Source organism: Equus asinus, chromosome 20 (genome assembly GCF_041296235.1).
Source record: "Equus asinus isolate D_3611 breed Donkey chromosome 20, EquAss-T2T_v2, whole genome shotgun sequence".
NCBI lineage: Eukaryota > Metazoa > Chordata > Mammalia > Perissodactyla > Equidae > Equus > Equus asinus.
Window position 1 is genome coordinate 112,550,978 of NC_091809.1, and position 27,808 is coordinate 112,578,785.

The following is a 27,808-nucleotide window of genomic DNA, read 5'->3' on the forward strand; positions in this document are numbered from 1 at the left end:
CTGTGACACAGAAAGAATGATTGCTCTAGACCGGCCCTGTCCCGTATGCGACATGTGGCTATTCAAGTTTAAATTTACATTAAATTTTCAATGCCTCAGGTACACTAGCTGCACGTCCTGTGCACTCAACAGCCACTACCTGTAGGACAGCCCAGAGACAGAACATTCCATCACGGCTCGGAGTTCCACCGAGCTCCCCTTATGCGAGCGGCAATACTCCGCATCAGTGTACAGACAAGACTCGTGTGAGTCATGCGGTGCTTTTGTAAAATGAGTCGCCATCATTTGGAAATGAAAACATAAACATTGGAAATCCCGCTTTCTTTTTGGGAAACGGGACTATCTGCCAGCTTGGGGCCCGCACGCCTGCCAGCTGGGGTGCGCGGCCGCTCACTTGGTGCCTGGTCCTGCTCAAGTCGCTCGCTCCGCCCTCCTCGACATTTGAGTTTGCGACCCTCGTTTCCAGGCGACCTCGCCCGCCCGGGTCTCCTCCTCTCGCCTGCATTTGTAAGCAGACTCCCGGTTTGGGTAGGTGGAGGTGAATTTGGTTTAGGGGCACATCTTGGGGCCGGGTCTGGGGCTGAGACTCGGGCTCCCGGCTGGAAGTCGGGGAGGGGCGGCGCCTCCGTCCTTTCAGTTCTGCGGAGCTGGGAGAAGGGAGGGGACTTCACCCCGCACATCTGTTGCTTGACAAAGAACTTCCCGGTTCCCGTGGGCCCTCCAGTCCCAGCCCGCGCCCGGCCCGCCCTCCGGAGATGCGCGGAGGGGCCGCGCCAACCCGAGGCGCGCCCCCCACCCGGGCCGGCGACGTGGCTGCGCGGCCGGCCTCCCCCCGCGGCCGGCGGCCAATGGGCGCGTGAGGGGCCCCGGAGCCGCCCGCCCGGAGCCGCCCGCGCTCTGCCCTCCCCTCCCGGTGCAGGCCCGGGCGTCCCCGCTGCTGCCCGCGCCCCGAGCCGCTGCCCCGCGCCCCCTCCTCGAGCCCCGGCCCGGCCATGGCGCGCCTCGGCCCCGCGCTCCTGCCGGCGCTGCTGCTGCTGCTGCTGCTGCTGCTGTGGCCGCGCGCGCTGCGGGCCAAGCCCACGGTGCGCAAGGAGCGCGTGGTGCGGCCCGACTCGGAGCTGGGCGAGCGGCCGCCCGAGGACAACCGGAGCTTCCAGTACGACCACGAGGCCTTCCTGGGCAAGGAGGACTCCAAGACCTTCGACCAGCTCAGCTCGGAGGAGAGCAAGGACCGGCTGGGGTGAGGCCGCGCGGGGGGTGCAGGGGCCCGCGGACTCGTGTGGAGGCGAGAACGTGGCGGCCGCGGCGGCCAGGACCGGAGGGCGCGCCCTCCCTGCGTTGGCCCCAGAAGGAAGGGGGAGTGGACAAAGAGGAATTTGTCCACGGTGGCTTTCTGGCGACATGAGCTCTTCCCCACACCCAGAATTCCCAGACAGGAGGGCCGAGACCCTGCTAAGGTCTCTAGGATGAACTTAAGTGGATGAAAGTCCGGAGGACAGGCAAAGGAGAGGCTGGATTCCTGGCCTGGGTCCCCGGCCCAGCTGGGGTTCTTGCCTTCTGCCAAGTCGCCCCGTAAATCTGAAGTAGGGATGTAACATTTCTGTTGTTGAGAAGGGAGGGGCATTCGGGGGTAGGGGATGGGGGTGGAAATGGAAACTGGTCACCACTTGTCTCCAGGGGTGTCTGCAGAGACGCCCAGCCCCCTGGCAACTGAGGGAACTGAGGGCAGAGCTGGCGGGTGGCGTGGGGTGCATCGTGAATGTCACTGTGGAAGGCAGCTGAGTCAGAAACCAAACCGGGGAAAGAAAACTTTGGTACACCTCAGTGCACCCTCTCCTCGGCCCTGGGAGGCACTCGGGGCATTGTGCAAAGGCCTCTGGAAACCCTTCCATGGAGCCAGCGGGGCCCACGTGGAGGCGGGCTGGGGAGGGGCCCATAGCCCTGCCTGCTGGGCACCAGGCCCCGGGGTGTCCAGCTACATAAAAAAGTGCGCAGCCATCCCTGTGTGATGGGCTGCCACGGGCAACGTAGTGGGTCAGAGTAGGAGGCTAAATTACGCGTATTGTGCAGGTGCACCATCTGCCATTCTCATAAAAAGGTCTTTGAACTTCAAAGTCACCTCCAAACAATCACCTTTTATTTTGCAGAGAAGCACTTTCTCTTCTGTTTGGGACTCGACCGTGGGGGCCATGGAGGGGTCAGTCTGTCTATTGCTTTGAGGCCCTTGGAGGCTGGTTTATTCTGGGACCCTGAGTGGCAGCGCTTTGCAGCATTCTCACCTGGGAGAAGCAGGAGAGGTTTTGGGGTTTGCAGAAGGGAAGTCTGTATTTGCAGTCCTACAGATTCCAGGGTCATGCCTTTGTCGTGACCAGTGAGCCTAGAGGTGACAGCAAGTGCTGATGGACTTGGCCTGGCTTTGATCCTTGTACAAACACCTTAACTTCATTCACGTGTTCATGTGACAAACATTTGAACGGCTGCTGTGCACCAGCCTGGCATTAGATACCCAGCAGGTGTGCGGGACCTCAGGGCACTTACAGTCAAATGTGGAGGAGAGAGACACAGGCAGACACTATGCACAGTTGCTGTGAAGGTAGCTGTAGAGACCGCAGTGAGCACATCCAGGAGAAGGAGCCCCCCAGGCTTCAGGTGGGAAAGAGGGGCTGGAGGCTTGGGGTGTCATCTGATCAGGGCTTGGGGATGACTTGGAGTTGCCGGGTGTAAAGCAGGGAAGGCAGTCCTGGCAAGAACAGCCCGCTCACAAGGGTTTTGCAACCTGTCCTGGGCACAGGGGGTGTTGGGACAGTAAAGGGGTGTCTGACAGTGTTGGGAAGAAGTAGGAGGTGGGAGTGGAGGGGGTACCAAGGGCAGAGCAGGAGGGACCTCTGAGAAGTGGAGATTAGATGTTATCCTGACGTGGCTGAAATGTCATCACCCACAAAAGCTTGTGGGGAAAGTCTGACTGGCAGTGGGGTGGAGGACATAGCTGAGGCACGAGAGGGAGACCGGGCGCCCATGGCGATGAGTGCCTGAACCAGGCACGGCCGGTCCGACGGCAGGAGGGGTGAGGCCAGACATGAGGAGGGTAGAGACGTGGCAGTGCTTGCTTGGGACTCAGCGAGGGTGGGGAGAGGGGGGAGGAGTCAGGGTGACGTCTGGGTCTCTGGCCTGAGCCACCAATGGGTGGTGGACACACCGCTTACCCGTCAGGTAAGTGGGGCTAGAGTCTGGGGTGGGGGCAGAGGGCTGGAGGTGATGGGTGCAATGTGGGATGGGGCATGAGAAGCCGCCTCTATCCACAGCTTCTGGTGCAACAGCCCCTCCAAGTCAGGGCTGCTGAGGGAGGAGCATGGCCGTATCCGGGCAACCTTGTCACCACCGCCTGACCACAGGTCCTGAAAACGTGATGGCTTCCAGGCCCCTGAAGACACCTCTGCCAGAGGGCTGCAGAGTGGGGACCCTAGGCCACACATAGTCACACACATGCCACTCGGTCTTAGAAAAAGTGTATGTTACTTGCCAGCGTTTAAAATCTGAATGGTTTCAGTACAGACCACGTTCTTGTTTCCCTTGACCCCTGTGGACCATTGCCCCCCGGGGCAGTCCTTGGCAAGCGAGTTGGCAGCCCCAGGGGTGGCAGGCAGGGACGTCCCGTTGCCCGGCTCTGCTGGAGGCTTTGTCACTTCTGTCCCTTCCAGCTGTTTGTTGAGTGCTCCATCCCCCTGTGATCTGGATTGTCATCCCGAGGGAGGCAAGGCCCCTTCTCCCCTTGGTTCCTCGCAACATGCCTGGTAGAGTAGGGGCTCGAGTTCACAGTCAGGGAAACCGAGCCTCAGCGGGGTGAGGACAGATCCAGGGGTTCCAAGGACAGTGTTCGCTTCATCCACCTCTTGGCTGCCTTTCCCAGTAGCTCACTTCTGAGAGTTTCGAAGAGGGTACGATCTTATTTATTCTTCTGACAACTCTTTGTTAAGTTACTGTGTGTCGAGCTGAGCTATGTCCCCGGTGTCTGTTTGGATGGATTAGATGCTATCCTTTCCACAAAAGAAGGTTGTACACCACCTGGCGTCCTTAGGTCTCTGCTGGTTTGAGATTCTGTTGCTTGACTGGCTTTGGAGAACCAATGGGCGTGTCACCGCTGTGTCCCCAGGACTGGAGCAGTGCTTGGCACGTAGTAGGTAGGCTGAACACTACGCGGTGTTGAAAGAATTCTGCTGTGTCTGGCTGTGATTTCCTGAAATGAAGCCTGAAGATGCTTGAGGTTCAGTCTTTCAGTCTAGAGATCTCTTAAAATTACAAATGAAGGGACACATTAAAGCTCTTAGTAATGTCCACACTTGCCAGGGAAAGAGGAGTTTGGGCTGTGCAGGTTCAGGAGGGAGATAGAGACATAAGTACTAATGAATTCATTTCCCATTTCTAATTAATCAAAGAGTAACTTCCAATTAGAACTTCTGAAAGTTTTACCACTGAGTTGATACCATTCCAGCCCAAGTGAAGAAACAAGTCCCTAACTAGCCAGTATGTCCTCATCCCAGGTAAATGGACTACCCGGCTAAAACTTCTTAAACACTGGAATAGCTGGTGGGTGTTTTCGAAGTTCCCTACAGGGATGGCGTCCCTAGCTTGGGACCCTCTGCCTAGAGATGGACCCACCCTGAGGTTTGCTCTGGACCAGGCCTTGGGGCACCTCAGTGGGGTCCAGTGGGAAATCGCTGGGACCTGGGCCAGCAGAGCAGCAGACAGCAGTGGACACAGGAATCGTCCCTGTGCGAGCCGGGCCTGTGCTGCCCAGCTCATCTTGCAGAGGCCCTGTGCAGTCGAGGCTCTTGCATCCCCAACATTTTATGTGTTGTCCAACAAGATCTAGTCCCCTCCCATTTCAAGTCTTGGAGTCCAAGGTGATGAGCTTTTTTTTTTTTAAAAAAAACAAACAAAGAACTTACTTGTCTTTCGGTTTACATAGAATTTCCCATTTTTTGCCTCGGACCCAGAGCCAGAGGACATGGGTTCTTGCTCCAGTTGTACCAAACACCAGCTGTGTGGTCTTGGAAAAGTCACCCGGTTTCTCTTGGCCTCCGTTTGCATTACTCTAGAATGAGGGAGTTGGACCACATCAGGGGAGACTGCCAGCATTCGTTGTACACATCAGCCCTAATCAGTTGGTAGGGTCCACCCGCAGAGCCCAGTGTTGAAAACAATCCCAAGGCCACGTCTGGGTTTATCAGGACGGAGGGGAATGCTCCACTAGTCGTGCCTGCCGTTCGCCCTGGCGGGGAAGGCATACCATCCTTGGAAAAGATAAATGTTAAGATCCTTTCCGGCACCATCGGATCAGTGATCTTATTTCAATTGTTAATGCATTTTTGATTCTGCAAGTGTTTGATCTTTTTCTGGATCAGGATCACACAAGCCTTAATAATAGTCTTGTGGGTTTTTTTACTACAGGAAGATTGTTGATCGAATCGACAATGATGGGGACGGCTTTGTCACCACTGAAGAGCTGAAAACCTGGATCAAACGGGTACAAAAAAGATACATCTATGATAATGTCGCCAAAGTCTGGAAGGATTATGATCGGGACAAAGACGATAAAATTTCCTGGGAAGAGTACAAACAAGCCACCTACGGCTACTACCTGGGTAAGAGGGGCTGTGGGAGCTGTGGCACGGTGGGGCACGTGATGAGCTTCTCGCAGGAGACTCTGCCCTCTTGTCATATCCACCCCCCCAGGGAGATGTCACAGCATCTCCCCAAAGATGTAGAACCCAAAGGGTAGACCCTGCCCTTGTGACATCCTGCTCTACTTATGCTGAGTGAAGCCATAGGTGGTGAGTAGTGCACGAGTCGAGGGTCTAATGGAAATGACTTGGGTTGCTGCCCAGCCTGAGCTCACCATCTCAGAGGCACGCAGGAGAACAAAGCAGAGGGGAAGCGTGTCTGTGGTACGGTTTCTAAATGCTGCCACGTTTCAGGTAGCAAGGACTGAGTGGGCAGGAGCAGTCAAGGAAGGCTTCCTGGTAGAGGGTGGTTTGGAAGCTGGGCCCTGAGAAATGGATATGTATTTGGAGAGAGAGAGACAGGTGGGGCAGAGGGTCAGCCGGAGGGCAGAGAGGCAGCAGTGCATCTGGCAGTGGGCAGAGTTTGGATGTAAGACATGCTCGTTTGGGGCCATCATGGAGGGGTGTGTGCAGAGCCCAGGGTGCAGACCCACTGGGCACATGGCGGAGACAGCAAGGAGACAGGTCTGCGGAGAGCTGAGGTTGCACACTTTCAGAGCCAGATGAAGGGAGATCTTGAAAGCCAGGCAGCAACATTGAGAGAAAATGTCTTGGGTACTGGGGAGCCTCTGCGTGTTCTGGACCCAAGAGTGACAGGTGAAAGCAGGTTCTGCAAAGAGAAGTATGACCTTGGGATGGTCTCAGCCTGTGCTCTCAACCACCTGCAGCAGTGCCCTGATGAGCCATTAGGGTCTGGACTGTGGGGTGAAGGGACAGACGCCAGAGGCTGTCTGCAATAAAATGTTTCCTAGAACGTGATGGGTCAGGACCGTTGTCGCTCGTGTACCGTTTGGACGTGAAGGATGAGTGATCTGGAGGGAAAGCTCTTCCTTAGCAGCCCTGTCTGAACGTTTCTGCACATACCCTGCAGGAAACCCGGCAGAGTTTCAGGATAGTTCAGACCATCACACCTTTAAAAAGATGCTGCCACGCGACGAGAGGAGGTTCAAGGCTGCAGACCGCGACGGTGACCAGACGGCCACGCGGGAGGAGTTCACGGCCTTCCTGCACCCTGAGGAGTTCGAGCACATGAAGGAAATTGTGGTTCTGGTAAGACGGAGAGCCTGGCCTGGAAAAGACCGAGACGAAAGCTATGCCAGTCTTGTCCCTTCTTCCAGAGAGAGAACGTTCCTCAGCCTGAGGGGACTTGGAGAAGGGCCCTGGCATGGAATGTATTGGAACACCTGTTGACCTGGTAAACTAGTCAGGGCAGGCCAGCTGCTGTGACAAAGAGCCCCATCCTAGCCATTTAATGCAACCAGAGCTTATTTCTTGCCTAGACCAAGGCCGGTGAAGATGGCCCCATCAGGTGAATTCTCCAGGTGGTTTTCCAGTGCTGGCAGCCCCCTCAGGTCACTCCATTTTGTACTCTGCTGTCCTGTGGGTTCAAGATCATCCTAGCACAACCAGCTGGTAGACAAAGGAAAGGAGAGGGCGTGAGGAGAAGGCACCATCTCCCTTTCCTGTCCTGGCCAGGAATGCACTGTCCCTTCCTTTGACATTCCATGGGCTCTCCCTGATCTGATGAGGCAGGAAGTACAGTTGAGGTGTGAGCCCCGAAAGAGCGGATGGGCTCAGTGGGCCACTGGCTAGTCTCTATCCCATTTTTCAGCTTTGAGGGAACTAGAAAAAGACTGAAGTGGAATGCGCTGGGTTGTTGAGCCACATGGATACTTGAAGGAAAACCTTGCCTGGGAAGGACACACCCTTTAGGGCTGGGTGTTCGCAGGGTGATGGCTCAGACCCTGGGCTTTACGGGATGTCTGTGCTCCTGAGGCCTCTGAGTGAGCTTGCTTTCCACAGGGTCTCGTAGATGGTGGATGGGTCCACTCTTGTCTCATGCTTCGTCCTCATGACCCCCATGACCCTAAGGACTGGGCAGTGGCTCTAAGAATCATTTCTCTTTACCACCCAACATGCATTTAGTGCTAGCTAATTTGCAGAGGATGATGAAGATGGGGAATTATCCACAAGAGGATTGCGTGCCTCTGGACTGGCTCTTGGCTCTCGGGGTGGCTATTTTCTTCAACCCAGGATGCCTTTGAGTCACTGCAACAATGGACAGTAAACTCATTTAATTATTCACGCAAGCGAAAAACCTGATTAAGAAGTCAGGTGTACTAAATACAGAACATAATATGTTCAAAAGTCAGATATACTTTTATTTACTTTAATTGCTGACTTTTTCATATTTTTCTGATACCAGCTCAGTGTTCGTAGTCCAGTTGGCTCTGGAATCCATGTTTGTGATTACCTCTAGTCTACTGGTTCTCAGGCTGGGTTCCTCACGGTACCCAGGGGGTGGTTTGGGAGGATGGTGGAGGTGGTGGCCTGTCAGGGCTTCCAGGCAGAATCAGAGCCTCTGGACTTAAGGTATATTTTCATTTGAAGAGAGTGTTCTTCTCATAAAATTGTGGGGTCGGGGAGGAGGGCTAGCTACTGCCTGTTGTTTACAGATAAGACACAAATGCCCAGGGAGGAAAGGAGAGGAGCCAGGAGTCAGCGGGGCCTTCAGCCATAAAAGCCAAAGGGGGCAGCGGCTGGGTCTCAGATGTATGTAGAGCATAGAGCCATCCTGGATTCTCTTTTCTCCTTTGCTCCCCAGGAAACTCTGGAGGACATCGACAAGAACGGGGACGGGTTTGTGGATCAGGACGAGTACATTGGTGAGCGCAGCCCGAGCCTTGCTCAGCTGTCCCGACTGGGCCACACTCCTCCACCCGCGTGTCTGACTGCTCTCCCCAGACTTCTCTCTTAGCAACAGCTGCAAGTGTGCAGGTGTCACTCCGTGACCTGGGGGGAGGGGCTTGTCCCAACACCCTAGCGGTGCCGTGTCCGGGGGGCGTTGTTAGGCCTCGTTCAGTGGAGGAAGAAGAGGTGTCCAGCCCTCGGCCCTGGCTCTGCTGGGTGCCCCCATCACGCTGTCTCGTTTCACCTTTGCACAACAGGATTGGGGACCCCACAGATACACAGTGAGGCTGGAGCAGGCACTCCTGGGAAAGACTAAACTGGCCGTGGGTCAGCGGGGCCTGGTGGCTCTGAGGACGCAGCCGTGGTCCGCGGTACTGTTTATATGCGCAGAAAGGCCTTCCCTCCTGAAGAGGTGAAGCCTGTGATGTGCATCTCGTGCCTCTGGTTTTGATCCTCTCTCTGGGAGTCCCATACCCGGCAGTTTGTTCTGTGGGGCTCCACCTAACAGCAAGAGGAGTGTTTGCAGGTCCTGAGCACCGGCTGAATGAGGGCTCAGCTTAATGCACCTGGGCTGCTGGTTCCAGCCTGCCCTGCAGCCGGTAGCCCTGGGAGCGCAAAGGCCCGGAGCAGGCAACATGGAAATTTCCATTTGACCCTCAGGGCTGCCCCTTTGGGGCTTTGGCACACAGCTCCAACTGCAGGCTGCCTGCTCACGACACCTCTTCCCAAGCCTCAATGACGTAAGCTGGAAAATCATTTGAGGGTGGGATACACATGATTTTTGTACACGTATTTAATATGGGCAATTAATTTCCTTTCCATGTAGAACCAGCGCCCACGTGGCCATCAGTCTCTGTCTGTGACTGTGTTTCTTTGCCACCCACACACAAGAACAAGTGCCTTCAGTTATGAAGAGCAGAGTTTCTCCAGTCGTTAGAAATTGTATTTTCTCTGTAGGGCCGAGTGCTGTTCTCCGTTCATCTGTGGGAACAGTAATTAAGGGGTCCTTGTAGAATAAAGACACTGGCAGCCCCTCCCCAGCACAGGCAGCAGGCCCTCCTCTTGCCTGGTGCGGGAGGGAAGCCGCAGAGCCATGGACGTCTGCCCTTGACCGTGCAGGTAGAATCAGACCGACAGAGAAGGCCGACGGATCAGACAGGCAGTGGGTGCTTTTGAGGAGACGTGCATGCTCCTCCTGGCCCTCCTGACTTCTGCCTTGAAATGGGCAATCGGGGCCAACTCTTGGGGTGGCTTTGCCTGAAAGAAGCATTCCATTCCTCACCCTGGGCGGAGTGGGAGGTGGGGGCGTCGTGCTTGAGAAGAGAACTCTGAGCGACTTGCAGTCAGAGAGGCCCGAGGTATGGACTGTCCAAGAAGTGACTTCATTTACGGGGAACCTTCTCTTCAGGCGGGGACGAGAGGAAGAGCAGTGGTGGTGTGGCACAGTTGGAAGAGCACTGGAGTCGGGAGTCCGGGCTTCTCCACCTACTGGCCATGTGGCCCTGGGAGCCATATGACCATGATAAGCCCTGGTTTCCTCATCTGTAAAGAGGGGTACCAGCGCCCACGCTTGCAGGGCTGCATGAAGCTCAGGTTGACCAGTGTGCCAGTGTGACGGCCATTTCTTACAGTGCTGACATCAGGTGTGGGTCCATCCTGCCGCTGAATCAAGGGTCTTGCTCTCCTTTACCTACGTTTGCCGCCTGCCCCTGCACCACCTGACGTTTCCAAGCTGTACTTCCCTTAGAGAGAAGCCGCCCACAGGGTCTCTCCCTTTTCCAAGAAGATGGGTTGACTCGGCCAACAGTGCGCACACCCTGCCTTCTTTCCTCTCCCTGCCATTTACCAAAACAAGGACAATGATCGTGTAGAATTGTAAGGGTGGAATAAAATGAAATGTGGGAGAGCCCTTTGGAAATGATCTAAACAACAGTTGTAATACACGGAGGTATCAGCCGTGGGTGGGGGCAGATTCCTATGCAGCTCGAGCCCACGCTCACCCTGGGCCCTGGGTGGGGCTCTGCCTCCGTGTTTTCATCTGTAAGGTGGGGTTCTAATAACACCTGCTTCGGAGGACTGTTAGGAGAACCACGGGAACAGATGCATGTGGAGTACTTGGGGCGCATCTGGACCCTCGAAGGTAGAAGGCGCTGGTGCTGATACTGGCTTTCACCACATGGTGCCAGCTCGGGTTGTGTAAGGCTTTCACAGACAGCGCCCCATTTGACCTTCATAATAACCCCGTGGTTTATGAATTACCTCCATTTACAGACAAGGCAACTCAAGACTCAGTCACTGAGCTAAGTAACTTAGTCCCAGGCGATGAACGAGCTCCACGGCCAGGATTCATCTTCTGGCTCCTGAGCTCAGCTCTTTCTGCTCCTCAGAGCGGCCTTCGCAGTGGACCGGTCACTGCATGGCTGTCCCCAGGAACCGCCCACCAGACGTTTGGGTTGGGTCTCTTGATTGGTCCTCCCCCTCCCCAAACTCCAGAGGCCGAGTTTCTCTGACCATCACCTTCCCACCTGTCTCCATAACCGAGAACCGCCTTCCCTTCCAGCGGATATGTTTTCCCACGAGGAGAATGGCCCTGAGCCAGACTGGGTTTTGTCAGAACGGGAGCAGTTCACTGAATTCCGGGATCTGAACAAGGACGGGAAGTTGGACAAAGATGAGATTCGCCACTGGATCCTCCCCCAGGACTATGACCACGCGCAGGCCGAGGCCAGGCACCTGGTGTACGAGTCAGATAAGAACAAGGTATTGCACGCTCTTCTGGAATCGTTCCTTGAAGGGAGATGTTCTCCATGAGATCCGGTCTGTTTGCGTCTTTGGGGATAGCACTGGCAGGGCGGCCACGTGTGTCCTTGTGACTTCTCTTGTTCCTGCCCTGCGTTAGAGACCTTACACTTGAGCCAGTGCGGTGATGACCCACGGCGAGCTCATTAGGCCCAGACTTTCCCGGGCCTGTGGGAAGTCTGCTGTGGGCCACACACTTACATCCACTCCCATCTCCCAGGATTGCAGAACCCGTGACTTTGTTTGCTGTGGGCAGGGCGTGGGTGTAAGAAATACACCCTGTGTTGCCCTAGGATGAGCGTATCCCTCCCTTCCTTCAGTCAGCAGATATTTATCAAACATCCGTGAGGGGTCAGGCAGAAGGAAGCCCAGCCCGTTAAACACAGGCCCCCTCAGGGGAGCTCACACTGCTGGATCTGACGCCCAGCTCTTCAACAGCTATTGATAAATATCCAAATGAACAGATTAACGAGATTTAGAAAGAAGTCCTGCCTCTTCCCATTTTGATCACTGCTCCAAATTCTTGGAAGACAGTCAAGTTTTGCAGTCAGGCCATAAAAGGGGAGTGGCATTCTTTGAGGCCCATTTTGGGAATGGCAGCACCGCCTGTAGACATCACTGGAGTCCAGCTTCTGCATTCCTTGGGGACTGACCGATACATTTTAGCACAATGCTTGTAGCAGAAGGCTGCTCCAGGCTGGGGTTTGGCAGGGCGGTAATGGTAGATGCAGGAGGGATCCAGCAGCTTCTTAATTATTAAGTGGAGGATTTTCAGTATTGCAAACCATGGCCGTGAGCTTCGTGCTGAACCGTCGCTAGGTGCCGGAGCCTCCGTGACAGCCCTTTCCTCTCCTGCAGGATGAGAAGCTGACTAAAGAGGAGATACTCGAGAACTGGAACATGTTTGTCGGAAGCCAAGCCACCAACTATGGGGAGGACCTCACCAAGAACCATGACGAGCTCTGATGCCGCCGCTGCTGCGGGGCGGACTGTCACGGCTTCCCGCGCTCCCTCGCGAGGTGGCCGCAGTTCTCACATTTCAGCACCTGTGTCCCCCAAAACGAGTTTATCACCTCAGATTGGGGTTAAGATTGTTTCTCACTCAATATTTACTGGAAAATAGTCATCTCTATTGTTTCAGTAAGATTTCTCTCAAAACACATGAAAATCTTGGTAAATTGCAGGGCTCTATGGGGATACATTGCTAAAACATGATTTTTTAGTTTTTTCCATTAAATTTAAACTGAAGAGGAACAAAAGTGGAAAAGCACTGTTATTCAGACGTTGGGGGGCAGCATATGGAGTGACTGTTTTAACTGCAGACTTTTTACGTCTGCCACTGTAGAGTAGTTGGTGAGGGGAAATTCTGATCAAGCTGCAGTGGTGTCATCCTAGTAGCCTTATTTCAGAGCAAGTCTATTACTTCCGATTCTTCTTTCTTGACTTTGTACTCTGAGCTGTTAGTGTAAATGGTATATAAAACCTCTGTGCATTTTTCTGTATGGACCTGCTAATGTGCACAACAGATCCACATCTTTATTTTTTTGTTGTTGTTTTTACAATAAGAAGCAATCAAGAAAGATAATGTGAAAAACAAAGGAATTCTAGAAGTAGGGAAAAGATGAGTGTCAGGCATTTGAAGAACTATAGGAAAATAGTAAACACTATTACACTTGAGAAAATTTTCTTGACATGCAAGTGATTCACTTTGAAAAAGTGAGTAGAAATACAATCTGTTCCTTGCTGATCACTGTTAGGAACGAGGGAGTGAGACCCAGGGAAGCCGGCCTCGTGGAGTGCCACAGCCCCTTGCATGCACCCTGGTGACCCCACTGCTCAGACCTGCCCGGGGCCTGCGCACACATGGAATCAGGACAGAGCGATGTTCCAAGCCATTGGCTGGACTGGAAGAATGCTTTTACAGGTTGAAATTCCACCTTATAAGTAGAAAGTGAAGGAAATAAAGGATCCCACTGCGGATTTCCCACTGTGTCCTGTGCTGTGCAACTTCACCTGTGCTGCGGCATTATCATTCACATGGCAGTAAATAGTGCGTGGGATTACACAGGTAAGATTACAGAGGTCCTGGGCTTTCAAAATCCAATTATTAGAATGTTCAGAATGTCCTTGTATTTACATATTTAATAAATATACTTCCTTCCTTCTAGATGCTAGTTAGGGGACCTGCAAGTCATTCTAAGATCTTTCTGAGATAGATTTCCTTTGGAAGAAAATCCAGAAATACCCAGGCCTGCGAGGCCCTGAGGCCCTGGTGCCTTCTGCTTCATCACCTCCCACGTCGCAGCCTCACTGACTCTTTCTGGTCCTTGAACACACCACCTTCATTCGTAGATTGGACCCTCTACACATAATGTCCCCTCAGATTCAGAACACCCGTCTTCCACATCCTCGGGTAACTTGGCTAGAGCCCCTCAGTGCAGCCTTCCAGACCCCACCCCTTACAGGAGCCTCCATTTGAGCCCCTACCCCGCTTTGTTTTCTTCTTGGTACGGATTACCATTTGTATTGGTTCCCTAGGGCTGACATTCAGATCACCACAAAGTAAGTGGCTCAAAGCAGAAACTACTCTCAGTTCTAGAGGCCAGAGCCTGAAATCCAGGTGTCATCAGGGCCGTGCTCCCTCGGGAGACTGCTGGGGAGGATCCTTCCTTTGCTTCTCCAGCTTCTGGTGGCTCCAAGCGTTCCTTGACTGTGTCTGCATCCCTCCAGTCTCTGCTGCCATCTTACGGCCTCTTCTTCCTCTCTGTGTGTCTCATAAGGATGCTTGGGGCCACCTGGATGATCCAGGAGACTCTCATCTCGAGATCCTTAATTACATCTGTGAAGACCATTTTTCCAAGTAAGGTCACATTCGTAAGTTTCAGAGGTTAGGAGGTAGACATATCTTGGGGAGCAGCATTCAACCAACTGCACCGTTTGACGTTATCTTGTTTGTCTGTTGGGACTCCTCCCCTAGCCAGAATATAAGCTCTGTGGGAGCAGCAGTCTGGTCTGCCTTTGCTGTTTCCCAGGACCGACAGCAGCAGAGCCTCTCCTACGATAAGACTGTGCGATGATCTGCTGAGTGGACGAGAGCTTCTTAGCTTTAATCAAAGAGAAAATTCCTCACGAAGAAAGAATCCTGTAAAATAGCTAACCTTTGCTGAATGAGAAGTCAGGGATCTGGCGAAGATTCCACAGTGGTTAGACGGCGGGGCCAGAACTCGGTTCCAGGTGTCCCTGGCTCCCGTCTTGGCTGTTTAGCACAACGTTCTGCTGCCCCAGATCTTGAACCTGACGTGTTCCTTTATTTCTTTGCTCATGCATGGCATGGGGTTACGTGGTTAGGGAATGAGAAGAACTCTTCTTACCTAGAAATAGGCTGACACCTATTTTTAAGCAATGAAAACCCGTCCTTTAAAAGTGAGAAAATCGCATCATGTAACCTAATTATACACATAACACTTTTAAAAGGTGCTAACATTATTTTTCCCCCAAAAGAACACTGGTTGATTTATTGAGTTGCACATAGTAAGATGTTAAATGTATTCTGAGCCCTAAGTTTTTCAAGTCATTGCACATAAGAAGAGAACCCTCAAAGAGACTAGTGCTTCTGGGGCTGAATTTAACACTATTTAAGGAAAGAAAACCTCAGCTTGGGGCCGTAACTGTTAGCATGGTGATGTGAAAAGGCTTAGGTTCCTAATAGGGTCTGACTGTTTCAGGGAAAACATATTTTGTTTCTAGGTAACATTTCAAGTCTGATTATGAATAAATGCTACAAAATTGATCTGTAATGGGAAATACTGTAATGTCAGAAAGCATTATTTATATGCTTAGTGTGACTGAAAGCATTAATTGCTAGGAGCCAAAATCTGTCCAAGCAAAACACGAACACACATGTTGTACCTCTTGTCTCTTACTGTAGGTTTTCAAATGAATTCGAGTGTAACAAAAGCGTAGTTAGAAAGCCAGCAACACCTGGAGGTTTTCTTCACCCGCTCGGGCGATCGTAGTCGCTGCTTGTTACAAAGGCGGATCGTGTCTGCTCAGAAGTGCCCAGCAAACCGTCTACACAGCTACTTGTTAGCAGCTCAGCGAGAACACCTCTCAGACTGACGTGGTGAATGGCTGGCTGGACTGTTTTTAAGTTTTTCTGGGTTTCTTTTGCCACCTTTATAACAAAATCCGGTTCCCTTCAAGTCCACGCGTCTGAGATTTGGTGCTCTCAGAACGAGTATAGTGCTAGACTTCCGCACCAAGAACCCCCAGTGCCGTAAAGCTCGCTCTCTGGCTCACAATGAAGGGTTAAAAATGTGAGCCGTGGGACAACTGTGTCATCAGCTCTTGCACTCATGAGATTTACAAGAACTTGGAGCTGTCCCCAGGACTCCACCTGCGCTCCCAGCTCTGGTCGGTTGCGGGGTCCAAGGCTGGGATCCCAACATCCCGGGGCTTCGAGTACCTCTGTAGTCTTCCCGTGGAAGGTAGAGCAGAGTCCAGGCCCGGCTGAGGCACAGGAGAGGGGGACGTGAGCACTGGTCACTTTCCACTCAAGGTGTTCGTGCCGTGGAAGCACATAAGCATCTCCTGTCGTCCACATAGATACTAACAGCTGTGTGCCGGGCATGATGCCGAGGACTTACAGCCATCTCCCGTGTAACCTCACAACGACCCTGCAAAGCTGGTGCTTGTAGGAAAGGGGATGAGCTGGGTTGTGCTGCAGTGACAAACAGCCCCGTCATCTCAGAGGTTTAAAGCCACAGCGGGTTCATTTTTGCTTTTGCAGAGTCTGCTGTGGTTCTGGGCCATTGTCCACAATGGCTGTGGTGTGGGGGCCCAGGAGTACATCCCCACATCGCCCATGCTCACCTTCGTTGGTGAGAGCAAGTCACAGGGCCCCCGGGCCTTCACGGGAGCAGGAGGTGCTGCTCAGGCGGGCCAGCGGGAATACGGGAGCAGCACAGCTGGGGGCCGTGGGAACAGCACTGTTCTTCCCACTTTACAGATGAGGGAAAGCCCACAGCTCAGAGAGCACATGACTACCCAGATGACAGTGCAGACCAGGACGCCCTCTTCATGAGTACCTCCCCAAGTCCAGGGCAACTGTCCTGCCTACTTTGGGATTTAGAAGAACCCTCTGTGCTCCTCCTCAGGTGGGATTTCCTCCTGGGAGGAGGGGTCGAAAGCGTTCTGCCCACTCAGAGCCGCAACCTCTGCCTCTAGATCATGCTGCAAGGCCCTGTGGCACCCCGGATTCCCGGCCCCCAAACCCTGAGCCTCTTCCAGAGCCTGCGTGTGCCCGCGGGTGGATCTGCCAAAGGGTAGACAAAGCCACAGACGTGCACCATCCAGGCCCAAAGGATCCGAGGAGCAGCTGGCGACTCAGTGTGAACATGCAGCTGCGGCATCCACAACGTGACCATGTGGCCCCTTGGTAGCAAGAAACATGGTGGAGGGGCCCATGGACCATTTTCCATTCTAACTGCCACCTGGGGCCCACAAGTATCAGGGGTGAGCCAGCAACGTGCTGAGACAGCCAAGACTGTCCCAGGAAAACTGGAACATGGGGTCCCCTATTTAACACCGGTAGATCCAGGAGACACATCCAGGCCTAATGGAGGACCCCAGCCCCTGATCAGCCACAATGTTGGCTCCAAGATAAAACGTTCTAGGTGAAACTACCACCAATATTACTACTATTTAAAAAATTTGTGGCAAAGAATGGTGGGATCAGAAACTCAGCACCAGGGGACGCCATGCAGAGTCGGTGCATGGAAAGATGCAACCAAAGTGGCTGGACTGAGTTCTACTTCTGCTGCAATAGACCGCTGTGATCTCGGCAACCACCTCCTGGAGGGCCTGTTCTCACAGCACAGTGGGGACAGTGGTCGTGATGAAGGCCACCTCCTCCTGGAGGGCCTGTTCTCACGGCACAGTGGGGACAGTGGTCGTGATGAAGGCCACCTCCTCCTGGAGGGCCTGTTCTCACGGCACAGTGGGGACAGTGGTCATGATGAAGGCCACCTCCTCCTGGAGGGCCTGTTCTCACGGCACAGTGGGGACAGTGGTCGTGATGAAGGCCACCTCCTCCTGGAGAGCCTGTTCTCACGGCACAGTGGGGACAGTGGTCGTGATGAAGGCCACCTCCTCCTGGAGGGCCTGTTCTCACGGCACAGTGGGGACAGTGGTCATGATGAAGGCCACCTCCTCCTGGAGGGCCTGTTCTCACGGCACAGTGGGGACAGTGGTCGTGATGAAGGCCACCTCCTCCTGGAGAGCCTGTTCTCACGGCACAGTGGGGACAGTGGTCGTGATGAAGGCCACCTCCTCCTGGAGGGCCTGTTCTCACGGCACAGTGGGCATTGTAGTCATGATAATGATTCTCTCTTCACAGGTGTTTTGCAGATAATGGGACACAATCACATGCAAGTTCTTTAGGGACTCAAGAGTGTGACATTAGTGATTTCTCTGTGTTGTCCCTACTGCGAGTCATATGCCAGAGGTCAGACAGATCAATGCCTATAAAACCAGGCTGCTGGTTGATAGTCCTTCTGAGTTTTAGAACTATTGTGTTAACTAGTTTTAAAACCTCACAATGGATCTACTATGACGTGAAACTGAATGGATTAAATGACAAAGGTGTAGCACTTAGCAGTGTATTAATCATGGTGACACTATTCCTAAGCTATTTATATGTGACTGGGATTTGGAACTAAATACAAAAAAAGCAGATTGAGAGTCCCCAAACATTCAGTAAACATTCAGGGTCCCCACTGTAAAGGTCACTGGGGGTCATGTTTCCAGCAGAGGGAGACTGAGGCCCAGAGAGATAAGCGGTGTTTCCGTCACAGGCCTGGGGTGGAGGCAGAAGCAGATGGCTTCCTCGAGTCCAGCTCAGCATCCTCCTCTGAGGACGGCAACAGGAGCGCCTTTTCCGGGAGAGAATGAGGATGAACTAAGGAACGCGCAGCGCTTTGTGGTCAGCTGGTAAGTGGTGGCCATTTTATTATTACACCAAAGCAAGGTCCTCACATGTTTTGGCATCAACAATTTTATTATTCATGGTTATTTTTAGACTTCAACCCATGGCATTAGTGACTGATGGAGGTTGTAGATTTATCAGAAAATCATCAAAGTGTGTTTGTTGTTTTAAAGAAAGAAAGAAAGATGGTTTTTGTAAGTCCACATGTTTAAGAGAAAAGAGGTCATGCGATTGTTAACTGTCAGAAGCTGAGGACACTTAATGTCACATCAGATGAGGGAACCCAACCCACGGCAAGTATGTGCTGTGCTGCGAAGATCAGAGTTGAAGAAAGATGCGCATGGAGAGCACGCCCGGACACTGGAGGGTCAGAGGATGCTCCAGCTGAGGCTGTCAGCCTGGGCCTGGGCCCTCCACTCCACGGAGCTCCTGCCCTGGTCCCTCACTGGAGCGGCGCTCGCGGGCTCTCTGGCGGCACGTGGGCTCTGGAGACTGTGTGGGAAGCACTTTTTCCTGGGCCTGATGCAAGGAGATGCTCAGTCCATCGAGCTGGTTGAGTCTGGCATATATCCTTTAGGAATTGACAGTCAATTAAAGGTAAAAATATATGCTAAGGAACCAAAAGAAATCCTTTAGCAAATAATCTAAAACTTTATGTCAGACAGGCGCAGTTCCAAGTACAGAGGATTCGCGCTGAAGCTGGCTTGTCGGCCTTGAGGCCCCTCCAGAAGTCTTCGGGAGGCCCATTGGCTTGCTGGTGGCTCGACCCACAAGGACACAGACAGAAGACTGGGGGTACAAGCAACAACATCAAAATGCGCCAGCTCGGGGCGGCCAAAGAGAGCGGCACTGAGGTCCCAGCGATCTGCCGCAGGTGGCTCCTCGGCGGGCTCAGGTGGAAGGAAGCCGGGTGGTGACAACGCAGGAGGGACCAACCTTCTCCAAACAGAGAGGCCACGGGACCTGGGGAAAGCCGCGATGCGTGTGGAGGCTGCACCAACTGGTCACCATGGACCCCACCAGGGGAAGTGAGCAAGTCATGCGCAGGCCGCAGTGCCCAGGTTAGACCACGGCACCTGCTCCAGGTCACCGCGTTTCGGCGGCAGAGGGCTCCAGCTTCAACGGGCCTCGAATCAAATCCGCGCTCCGCCACTCACGAACTGAGTTCCCTTGGGCAACTGACCTTCCCTGTGCCTCGATTCACACAACAATATAATGTTCATAACCCTAGTACCTACCTCATAGGCTGACGTGAGGATTAAGTGATGATGAGCATTTAATGCAAGATTTCGTTTAATATTTTAACAGTTCTCAGACATAGACAGTCTTCGTTAAACATCGGCTATTGTTAATATTATTGTGTCCATCTTATCCTTGTGTCTTATGGTAAAAAGCCAGGTACTTTTGTATTAACTTGGAAGAGAAAACTCACTTAGTAGAGATAGTTATTGTATCTCTTATCTCTGCTCTTAGATTGCAATCTGTTTAAGGACAGTGGCTGTGTCTTAATTTTTGTTTGTTGACTAGAAATGAGGTCGCACTTGTGATAAATCTGGAGGTTGAACAGAACTGGAAATAAAAAGCATAATGCTGAGTTACAGCCTCTCCCTTCCTCCCACCTAAGAGGCCCACTTACGATTTAAACATTCTAATCACATTGTCTTGTTGTCCTGTTTTCTTGAGAAAATTAAGACAATGTGAGAATTCACTGTGCGGGAACAAGGGGATTGTATACAGGTTTGCTACAAAGCTGGCCACTGAATTACGCTCACGAAAGAAGCTACGAGTCTCCAGCCGGGGGGGTGCACCATGACACCTGTGGCTCTCACCACGGATGTCGCCCACTGTGACATGAGACACCTGCATTTCCTGACGTGGAAAGCTGTTCAGTGGAAAGGATCAGGCTACAGAACGTGCCACTTGATCCCGTTTGTTATACAAGACATCTGGTTAATGTACTCAGTGCCTAGAAAAAACTTTGAAAGGATGGACTCCAAAGGCTTCCATAGTTATCTAGCAGTGGAATTTGAGCTCATCTTTTTCTTCTTTTTGCTTGTATGAATTTTCCAGAATGAACATGATTTGCCTTTGAAATAAGAAAAAAATGTTGTTTTTCAAAATGTCAGAACATGAATTTCATTTTTAAAAAAGCCCTGGGGAGATGAGCAGGCTGGTTAACAAGTCTCTGCCTGCCGTTGGGCCTCTGCCATTGGCTGCCCTCCCCGGGCTTCCTCGAGAACACAGCCCGGAGACGGAAGAGGGAAGAAAAGCTGTGCGCTTCCACATGACCCCGAGACCCAGCGAGAACCAGGCTTTCCCTCAGCATCTCCCATGCGTCTCTGTGCCACTGCTCCCCTCATTCGCCGCCACCTCATCCTTCTTTCCAGGCACTGACAGGAAAGAGAGCCTCTTCCCACGGGGAGAGCAGCATCTCGTGAGCTCCCTGGATCCCAGTCCAGCTGTGCACCCTTAAATAATTGACACGGAGGCCTTCTTTCCAGCAATGCTGTCCGTCCAGGAGCACCTGGTAGCCAGGGCCATGCTGGGCGCTTTGAATTTTGTATTCTGTCTTCAAAACACCCCTGCAAGGTGGGTCTTATTTTCCCAATTTCACAGGAAAGAAGGTAAAGTGGGAAGGCTGAAATTTCCCAAAGGCACACATGCACTGAGTGGTGGCTCTCTGGGCTCAAAGTTCACGTTTTCTCCCCATTCTGGCTTCTTAGGTGGTGAAGCCAAAACCTCCATTTTATTGCAGTGGATGAACTGCATTTTCCTTAAGTGTTTCTGTGACCTTAAGAATTACCTTTTCTCTAGGTGTTGTGTTTGGACAATAGACCTCCTATTTACAAGTTCTTAACCCAATCTGATTTGGCTGGTGGTGGCAACAGGGCACTCAGTGAGAAGTTTTTCCATTGTTTCATTTTTTTCAGGTTTTAATTTTTATCAGAGTTCGTACACATGTACTTACTCTGAAAAGTCAAGTCGTTCCTCAAGCCTTGTTACGAAAGTAGTTGTTCTCCGGCTGCTCATTCCTCTGGTTCTCGTCTCTGTCGGGAAGTTCTTGGAGGGCCAGCCCTGATGGCCTAGTGGTTAGAGTTTGGCAGGCTCGGCTTCAGCGGCCTGGGTCGGTTCCTGGGTGTGGAACCACATCACCCGTCTGTCAGTAGCCGTGCTGTGGTGGCAGCTCACATAGAAGAACTAGAAGGACCCAAACTAGAATATACAACCACGCACTGGGGCTTTGGGGACAAAACAAAAAGAGAGAGGGGGAAAGATTGGCAACAGATGTTAGCTCAGGCAAGTCTTTCCCTGCAAAAAAAAAAAAATCACAAATACATTATGCTGTTGCTTAAGAAAAAGTTCTTGGAATGACTTCGGCCCTCCACAACCTGCACAGCACACCTGCTCTTTGCTGGACGCGCGTTACAGCCCTGAGTAAGAGAGACCTCTCAGTATGGGGTGGGGTGATGTGCCCTCTCGCCCCGTCTTTGCAGGGGGAAGGGGCTGGTTGTGTTTCTTCTGGTTCCTCTTCCTCTTTCTTCATCTCATCTCAATTTCTTCCTCTCCTCGGCAGACATTTACTCTGCACCACTCTGCTCCAAGCGCATGCTAGGCATGGAAGAGAGGCTGTGGACACGCTGGACGTGACAGCCCCTGCCCTCGAGCAGCCTGGGTGTAGAGAGGATGCAGCCAGGACGCAGTGTGGGGAAAGCCAGGGGCTCTGCAAGCTCTTGGCAGGGCCTGACTTGGTCTTTGGTGTCAGGGAAGACCTGAGAGAAATGAGGACAATGCAGGGACTACTCAAGTGAACCTGGACGGCATACGTGGGGGCCCAGAGACAGCAGGGCACATCCCAGAGGCAACACAAGCCCTGGGGGCTGGACACAGGCTGCCAGAGAGGGATGGGGCCAGACTAGGGAGGGTCTTGTTGAGGAACCTGGATTTTAGCCGGGGCACTGGGAAGCCGACACGTGAGTTGTACACAGCGAAGAGGCAAGACCAAACCTGTTGAGTAAAACGGGAATCATGGCTTTGATTGAACAATGGGTTAGACAGAAACAACAATGTCTGCAGGAGACTAATTAGGCAACTACACGGTCCTGCAAAGATGCTGGTGACTTGGATGAGGGACGTGACAGTGGAGATGGAGAAAGGTAGATGGAATCCGGAGAGATTTTGCATGAGGTCTGAAGACAAATCAGAATAAAAGAGACAGAAGAGCCCAGGAGGACTCGCAGTCTGGTGGAGGGGGACGGAGAGGAGAGGCTGCGGGGAAGGTGGGGGAAGCCAGGGGCTCCGGTGGGAGGAGGTGGAGTCGAGGAGCCTGAGGGGCTCTGAGGAGACTCCCCCCCCCGCCCCGTGGTAATGACATCATTACTAGCATTTATTAGCCTCCACTACATGCCAGGCCTCTAATTAAGTACATAACCGAATTGTCTCTCCAAGAGGCGTCTGGGTCTGATGCTGAGAAAGAGGCCTGGGCTGGAGACAGGAGGGGAGAGACCGGCCTAGACTGAAGTTGGGGTCCAAGCAGACATCGTAACGGGTTGAGGCTGGCTGGTGTCGGACACCCGGGTGTGGGGGGCCCAGGCAGCTGGAAAGCAAGGGTCCAGTATGACCCCACAAATGCAGACTTCTAAAATGGCCATGCAGACTGCTTAAACTCGCCTGAGGCCTGCCTGAGTTTGTCTTTCTGGCCCAGCTGTGACCTCCGGGAGAGGAAGGGATCTGCTAGGGGATAAGACAGGAGGGGTGAGCGTAGCCCAGGGTTTCAGCCCCATACACGAGAAACTGGCTTTGAATAAGCCCCCACCTGATGATTTCTTAGGATGCAACAAGCGAGTGAGGAAGCATCTGATTCTGATGCTGCCTGATCACTGTGTGAGGTAAATGCCTTCTCGTCCCCCAGGGAGTGAACTTTAGAACAAAGGGGTGTTCGAGTCGGAAGACCCCTCTGGGCTCATCTAGCACGGGTCCTCCTACACTGTGTGGATCAGAATCCCCTGGGGAGCCTGCGGAACGCCCTCCCAGACCCTGAGTCAGTCTGCAGGGGGCCCGGCGTCCTGGTGGAGCAGGCTCCCGGGGACTCTGACGCACACAGCCAGCTCGGGAGGTGCTCCTCCAGCGCTGCCCCCTCAGTAAGGAAATAGCCAGAAGGATGAAGTGAGTTGCAAGCCACCAGAAAGAGGCAGGATCTGTCTACACTCCATGGTCATTCAGCCCCTTCGGCCAGGTCCATTAACATCCGCACCTGAGCCTGGTCCAACCTTGGGGACCCGTTGGTCTCAGGCATTCATGGCTCAGAAGCAGACCAGCAACGCTCACGATCTCACCCTGACTTTGCACCCAAATCCAACAGCTGGGTACAGTCTGGCCTTACTCCCCTCTCCCCAGACTCCCACCTCCCTGCTTGGGCCTGTCACTGGGCCCTGTCACGGTGTTCCCCGGGCCCTGAGTGCCTCTGCAGCAGGAGGTGTGTGCACAGGAGCGGCACAGTGGCCCTGGGACCGGCAAGGACTGGGCCCCATTGTGTCCCAGGGGCTGGAGAGAAGCTCCTGTCAGACGCTTGGAGGCCCCTGGGCATGCGGCACAGACACACCTTTCAGAGGGGGAGGCTATTTTTGTCACTCACCATAAATAGCACAGGGTGGGCACAGCATGTGGTCGGCCTGGTCGACCTGGAATGCCAGGGCAGGATCTGGCAGCACATCCGTCCCCACACTCCCCGAAACTAAGAATAAGCGCCAGCTTGGCAGTGTGACCCCAGGACTGCGCTGAGTCTCCAGGAGGCCCCACGAGCTGCCAGCGGGAACCCCGGCCTGGGGGCTGCACGGGCCTGCCTGGGGGCCAGGAGATTCTGTGGTTCCTAGCAGGAATGCATAGGTTTAGAACATAGTCCTAGGGAGAAGAGACCTTAAACCGAGTAAGACTAGGTGACGCACTCTGTGTGTCTTCACACAGATGCGCATCCTCAGTCAAGCCTGTCTGGCTGTTGCCTCACAGAACGATTCTGGTCTAACTGAAATTAATTGCATGCAAGTCCCCTAGCCGTGTCCACTGATGTCGGCCTGCAGTGTAGACACAGGGTAAGAGCTGAAGTCATCAGGCCTGGGTCTGAATCGTGGCCCTGCTACTGTGTGACTTCAATGAGTCAGCATCCTGGAGCCTCGGTTTCTCATCTCTAAAACGGAGGTGATACCACAGACCTGACGGGACTTCTGTGACAATTAAATAAGTAAGCCACGTTTTACATGTCCTGCCTGATTTCTGGAACTTAAAGATCTTTGTTGTTAGTTTGTTTTTTGGATTTTATAAATAGTTTTGGTCTCTATGGGTAGAGACTTACATTCGTCTTTGGGCCAAACTTTTCCTTTATTTTGGGAAGACTCCTTGTGTCAGGACCCTGGTGACCAAACAGGGTGTGGACACTGGTGACCTCACAGACGACTGTGGACAAAGGCCACCGTACTGTGCCTTCAGGGGGCTTGAAGAGCAGTGGACACGAGAACAAGGCGAGCAGAGCAGAAAGAGCAGAGCAGACAGGGAGGCACGGTGAAAGCTACACCTCAGGAACTTCAAGGAAGAACTAAGGGATGCTTCGAGGGAAGAGCGGGCAGTCCAGCAACTGAGGCAGGGCAAGTCTGAGCCAATGTAATTGCATAGTAAATACGATAGAATCTAACCAGTGTTTACTGCATCGTCTTAACAGACAGGAATTTACTCAAGAGGGACAATGGAAGTCTCGCCTGGTCCCTTTGAGGCAATGATGCAAGCAGACCAATTTGTGGAGCTAAGACCGTGTCAGCAGAAACTGGTGAATCCGTCCAGACTGCATCCAGTTTTGCTAACTTAACCTCATCGCCGGCTCCGGTGCTGATGCGGCAGCTGTGAGGGGGTCTCTTCTCTGGCAGCGCTGACACCGAATCCACGAGAGACTGCAATGGTGCATCAGTACAAACAGGCTAAGTGCTCTCAGGAGAGGGCCCTGGTTGTGTGAGACACCACGACAGGGGAGCCTGACCCGACAGAGCAGGGGGAGCCCAGTGAGGCGCTGTGGCTGGACAGAGGAGCAGCTCCCAGATATTCGAGAGGGGGCTTAAAGGACCCTCCCTGGGCCTTCCTGGCTGGTTTCACCTCTCAAAGGTCAGCATTTGATAGTAAAGTGCTTACAGACAGAGCAGCAGCCTCACCAGCCCCTCTCCTCTCCGAGGCTGTTGGTGAAACCAGGTTCCGCACGGTGACCCCACACCCTCGGCTCCAGGGCCGTTTCTCCCATTACCCACTGCTCTGCACGGCTGCGCCTGTGACCGCGTCCCACTCTCTCTGAGTATAACTTTAGGTCCAGGTTCTTCAAGTACTTCAAGAGGAATATTCTTCCAAACCCAAGAGAAATGACCACACAGACAAACAAATTTAGCTGCAAACTTTTAAGCTGATTTGCTCCCAAAAGGGATGGGAGGCAGTTAAGATAAAAATGGGAAGAACCTCACATTTTGAACGATCATGACCTGAAGAATACTGAGTTTTTCCTTTGGTTACTTTCATGTTGCTTTTTAGCACATTTTGGCTTAGGTAACAAGAAAGATTTCTTAGAACTTACGCTCAGCAAGATGTGAGGCTGGGCAAGCATCTACACAAGCCTTTACCCCATGCCAGGTTTCTTGTGCCAGCTGACAATATAAAAAATAAAAATGGCCTTTATAAACCAGGTTGCCTGTCTCCACACACGAGAAGCTAATACAATGAGCTGGCAATAGCTCACATAAGAAAACGCGCAGCCCCAGACAGCTGCAGCTCGCTGCGACTGCAGCTTCCCAAGTGCGTGAGCTGGGTCTCCAAAGTGAGCAAAACTAATGCAAATGATCTGTGTCAGAGCAGAAGCATTTCTTTGCAACAGTGTTGTCCCAGGAAGTTCATTCCGGTAAATCAGTGTCAAAATGACAAGAAGCTCCAACACGTCTCAGGAGGCACAATGCGTAACGAGCAGACGTCTCCAAATCTGTGCTCAGAAACTGAGTGTTAAAGGGTCTGATGAAAAATTCAAGACCAAAAAGTGAAGGACGAGAAACAAATTCATTAAAACATTTTGAATAAAAGTAAGATGACTGTGACATTATGCTCAATTAACAGGAAAACGCAGTCTTAAAGGGTAAACATGGCAGACGATGATCTGATTTTTTCGGAAGTCCAGACGTTAGAGAGGATGCTGAGAGGAACTCAGTCTGCCGCGCTTTCTGCTTCTGCTGGAGCCGCTCTCCGAGTGAGCGGTGTCAGAGAGCGTCCTCTGGAGAGGACGATTCGGTCTTTCCAGCCCTCAGAAGTAAGCAGCCAGGGACCCAGCCCTCACTCCTAGGCCTGTGAGAAGGTGGGAGCGGAAGTTTAGGAAGTGGGGGAAGCCGTGAGGTCCCTGACATCCAGCATCGTTCAGTCACTTATGGAAAATTCCAGGAGACACTGAGCAGCAGCTTAAACACCTATTTTAATTTGACCAGAAAACACTTAAAACCGTGGAGACCAATGTAGAATCCCAGATACACCAGAAACGACTCCCTGAGAGCTTTGTATCCAGAGAAGGTGAAGTTGGGGAGACGGAGGATGGAGGACACGCGTTTTTCTTTTTTAATCTCCACAGCGTGATGTCGGAAGTTGAAAGAACTTCGAGCTTCTGCTCCAGAAAGGGGTGACTAACGACAGCAGGTACCCCAGCTCGGAGGGTCCCCAACATCAGCCCATGCACATGGGTGGCTTTAAAGCTTTTTTGTCACTTGTTTCTTCGTGATTTTTAAATAATTAATTTTTATTACATAGTTAATGCATGCACGCTGTAGAAAAAGTAGAAAATATAGATAAACAAAAAGTAGAAAATTTAAATTACCCTTTGTTCCACAACTCAGAGATAACCAGAATTAATATTTTGGCACACATCTTTCCAGACTGTTTTTTAGAAAAGGAGATTTTTGTTTTGTTGTGAATAAAATGGAGATCATACCCCAACTTGCTCTCTTGAATCAATGATATATTTTAAACTTGTTTCCATGCCAATAAATATATTTCTTATCATTATTGTTAATGACTGCCAAGTATGTCCTTGTACGGATGAGAAACATTTATTGAATCAATCCCAAAGCAATTTAAAGATTTTTTTAAATTTCAAAATACTTTCAAACTTACTGGAAAGTCTGCAAGAATAGTACAAAGGGCTCCTGTATTTCTTTTATACGGAGTCATCATCTTTAACGTGTTGCCATGTGTCTGTCATCACTAACTTTTACTTCTGAACTGTTGGAAGCTGTGCACACCACGCCACCCTTCCCTCAGTATTTCGGTGTGTATTTATTAAAAACGACAGTCTCCTCCACAACCACAGTCCAGTCATCCAAGTCAGGAAATTTGACATAGGTCTGATCTGCGGCTTATAGTCCAAGTTGTCCCAATAAGCTGTTTTATCTAAAAAATGAAGGAAAAGAGAACAAAGAAGCTTCTTTTTCCTGGAGGGTCTCACCCAGGATCATGTGGACGTTCAGTTGCCGTCCTCGAATCTGGAACGCTCTTC

At 52.2% G+C, this 27,808-nt stretch overlaps 1 protein-coding gene across 7 annotated transcripts in view; it reads left to right on the forward strand.

Moving 5' to 3' along the window:
• Positions 1-507: 507 nt before the first annotated feature.
• RCN1 (reticulocalbin 1) overlaps positions 508-27,808 on the forward strand; it is a 37,760-nt gene continuing 10,459 nt past the window's right edge. Inside the window, exons 1-6 of one of the 7 annotated variants that reach the window (XM_044752253.2) lie at positions 521-1,240; positions 5,449-5,642; positions 6,652-6,830; positions 8,386-8,446; positions 18,125-18,260; positions 18,921-21,499. In XM_044752253.2, the coding sequence (XP_044608188.1) occupies positions 993-1,240; positions 5,449-5,642; positions 6,652-6,830; positions 8,386-8,446; positions 18,125-18,260; positions 18,921-18,972 (870 nt within the window). In that variant the 5' untranslated portion in view covers positions 521-992 and the 3' untranslated portion in view covers positions 18,973-21,499. Of the gene's footprint in view, positions 1,241-5,448; positions 5,643-6,651; positions 6,831-8,385; positions 8,447-9,879; positions 11,232-12,128; positions 13,263-18,124; positions 18,261-18,916; positions 21,500-24,964; positions 24,981-27,808 lie in introns of those variants that run through there. The other 6 variants (XM_044752256.2, XM_044752255.2, XM_014863231.3 and 3 more) reach the window with 6 other exon arrangements.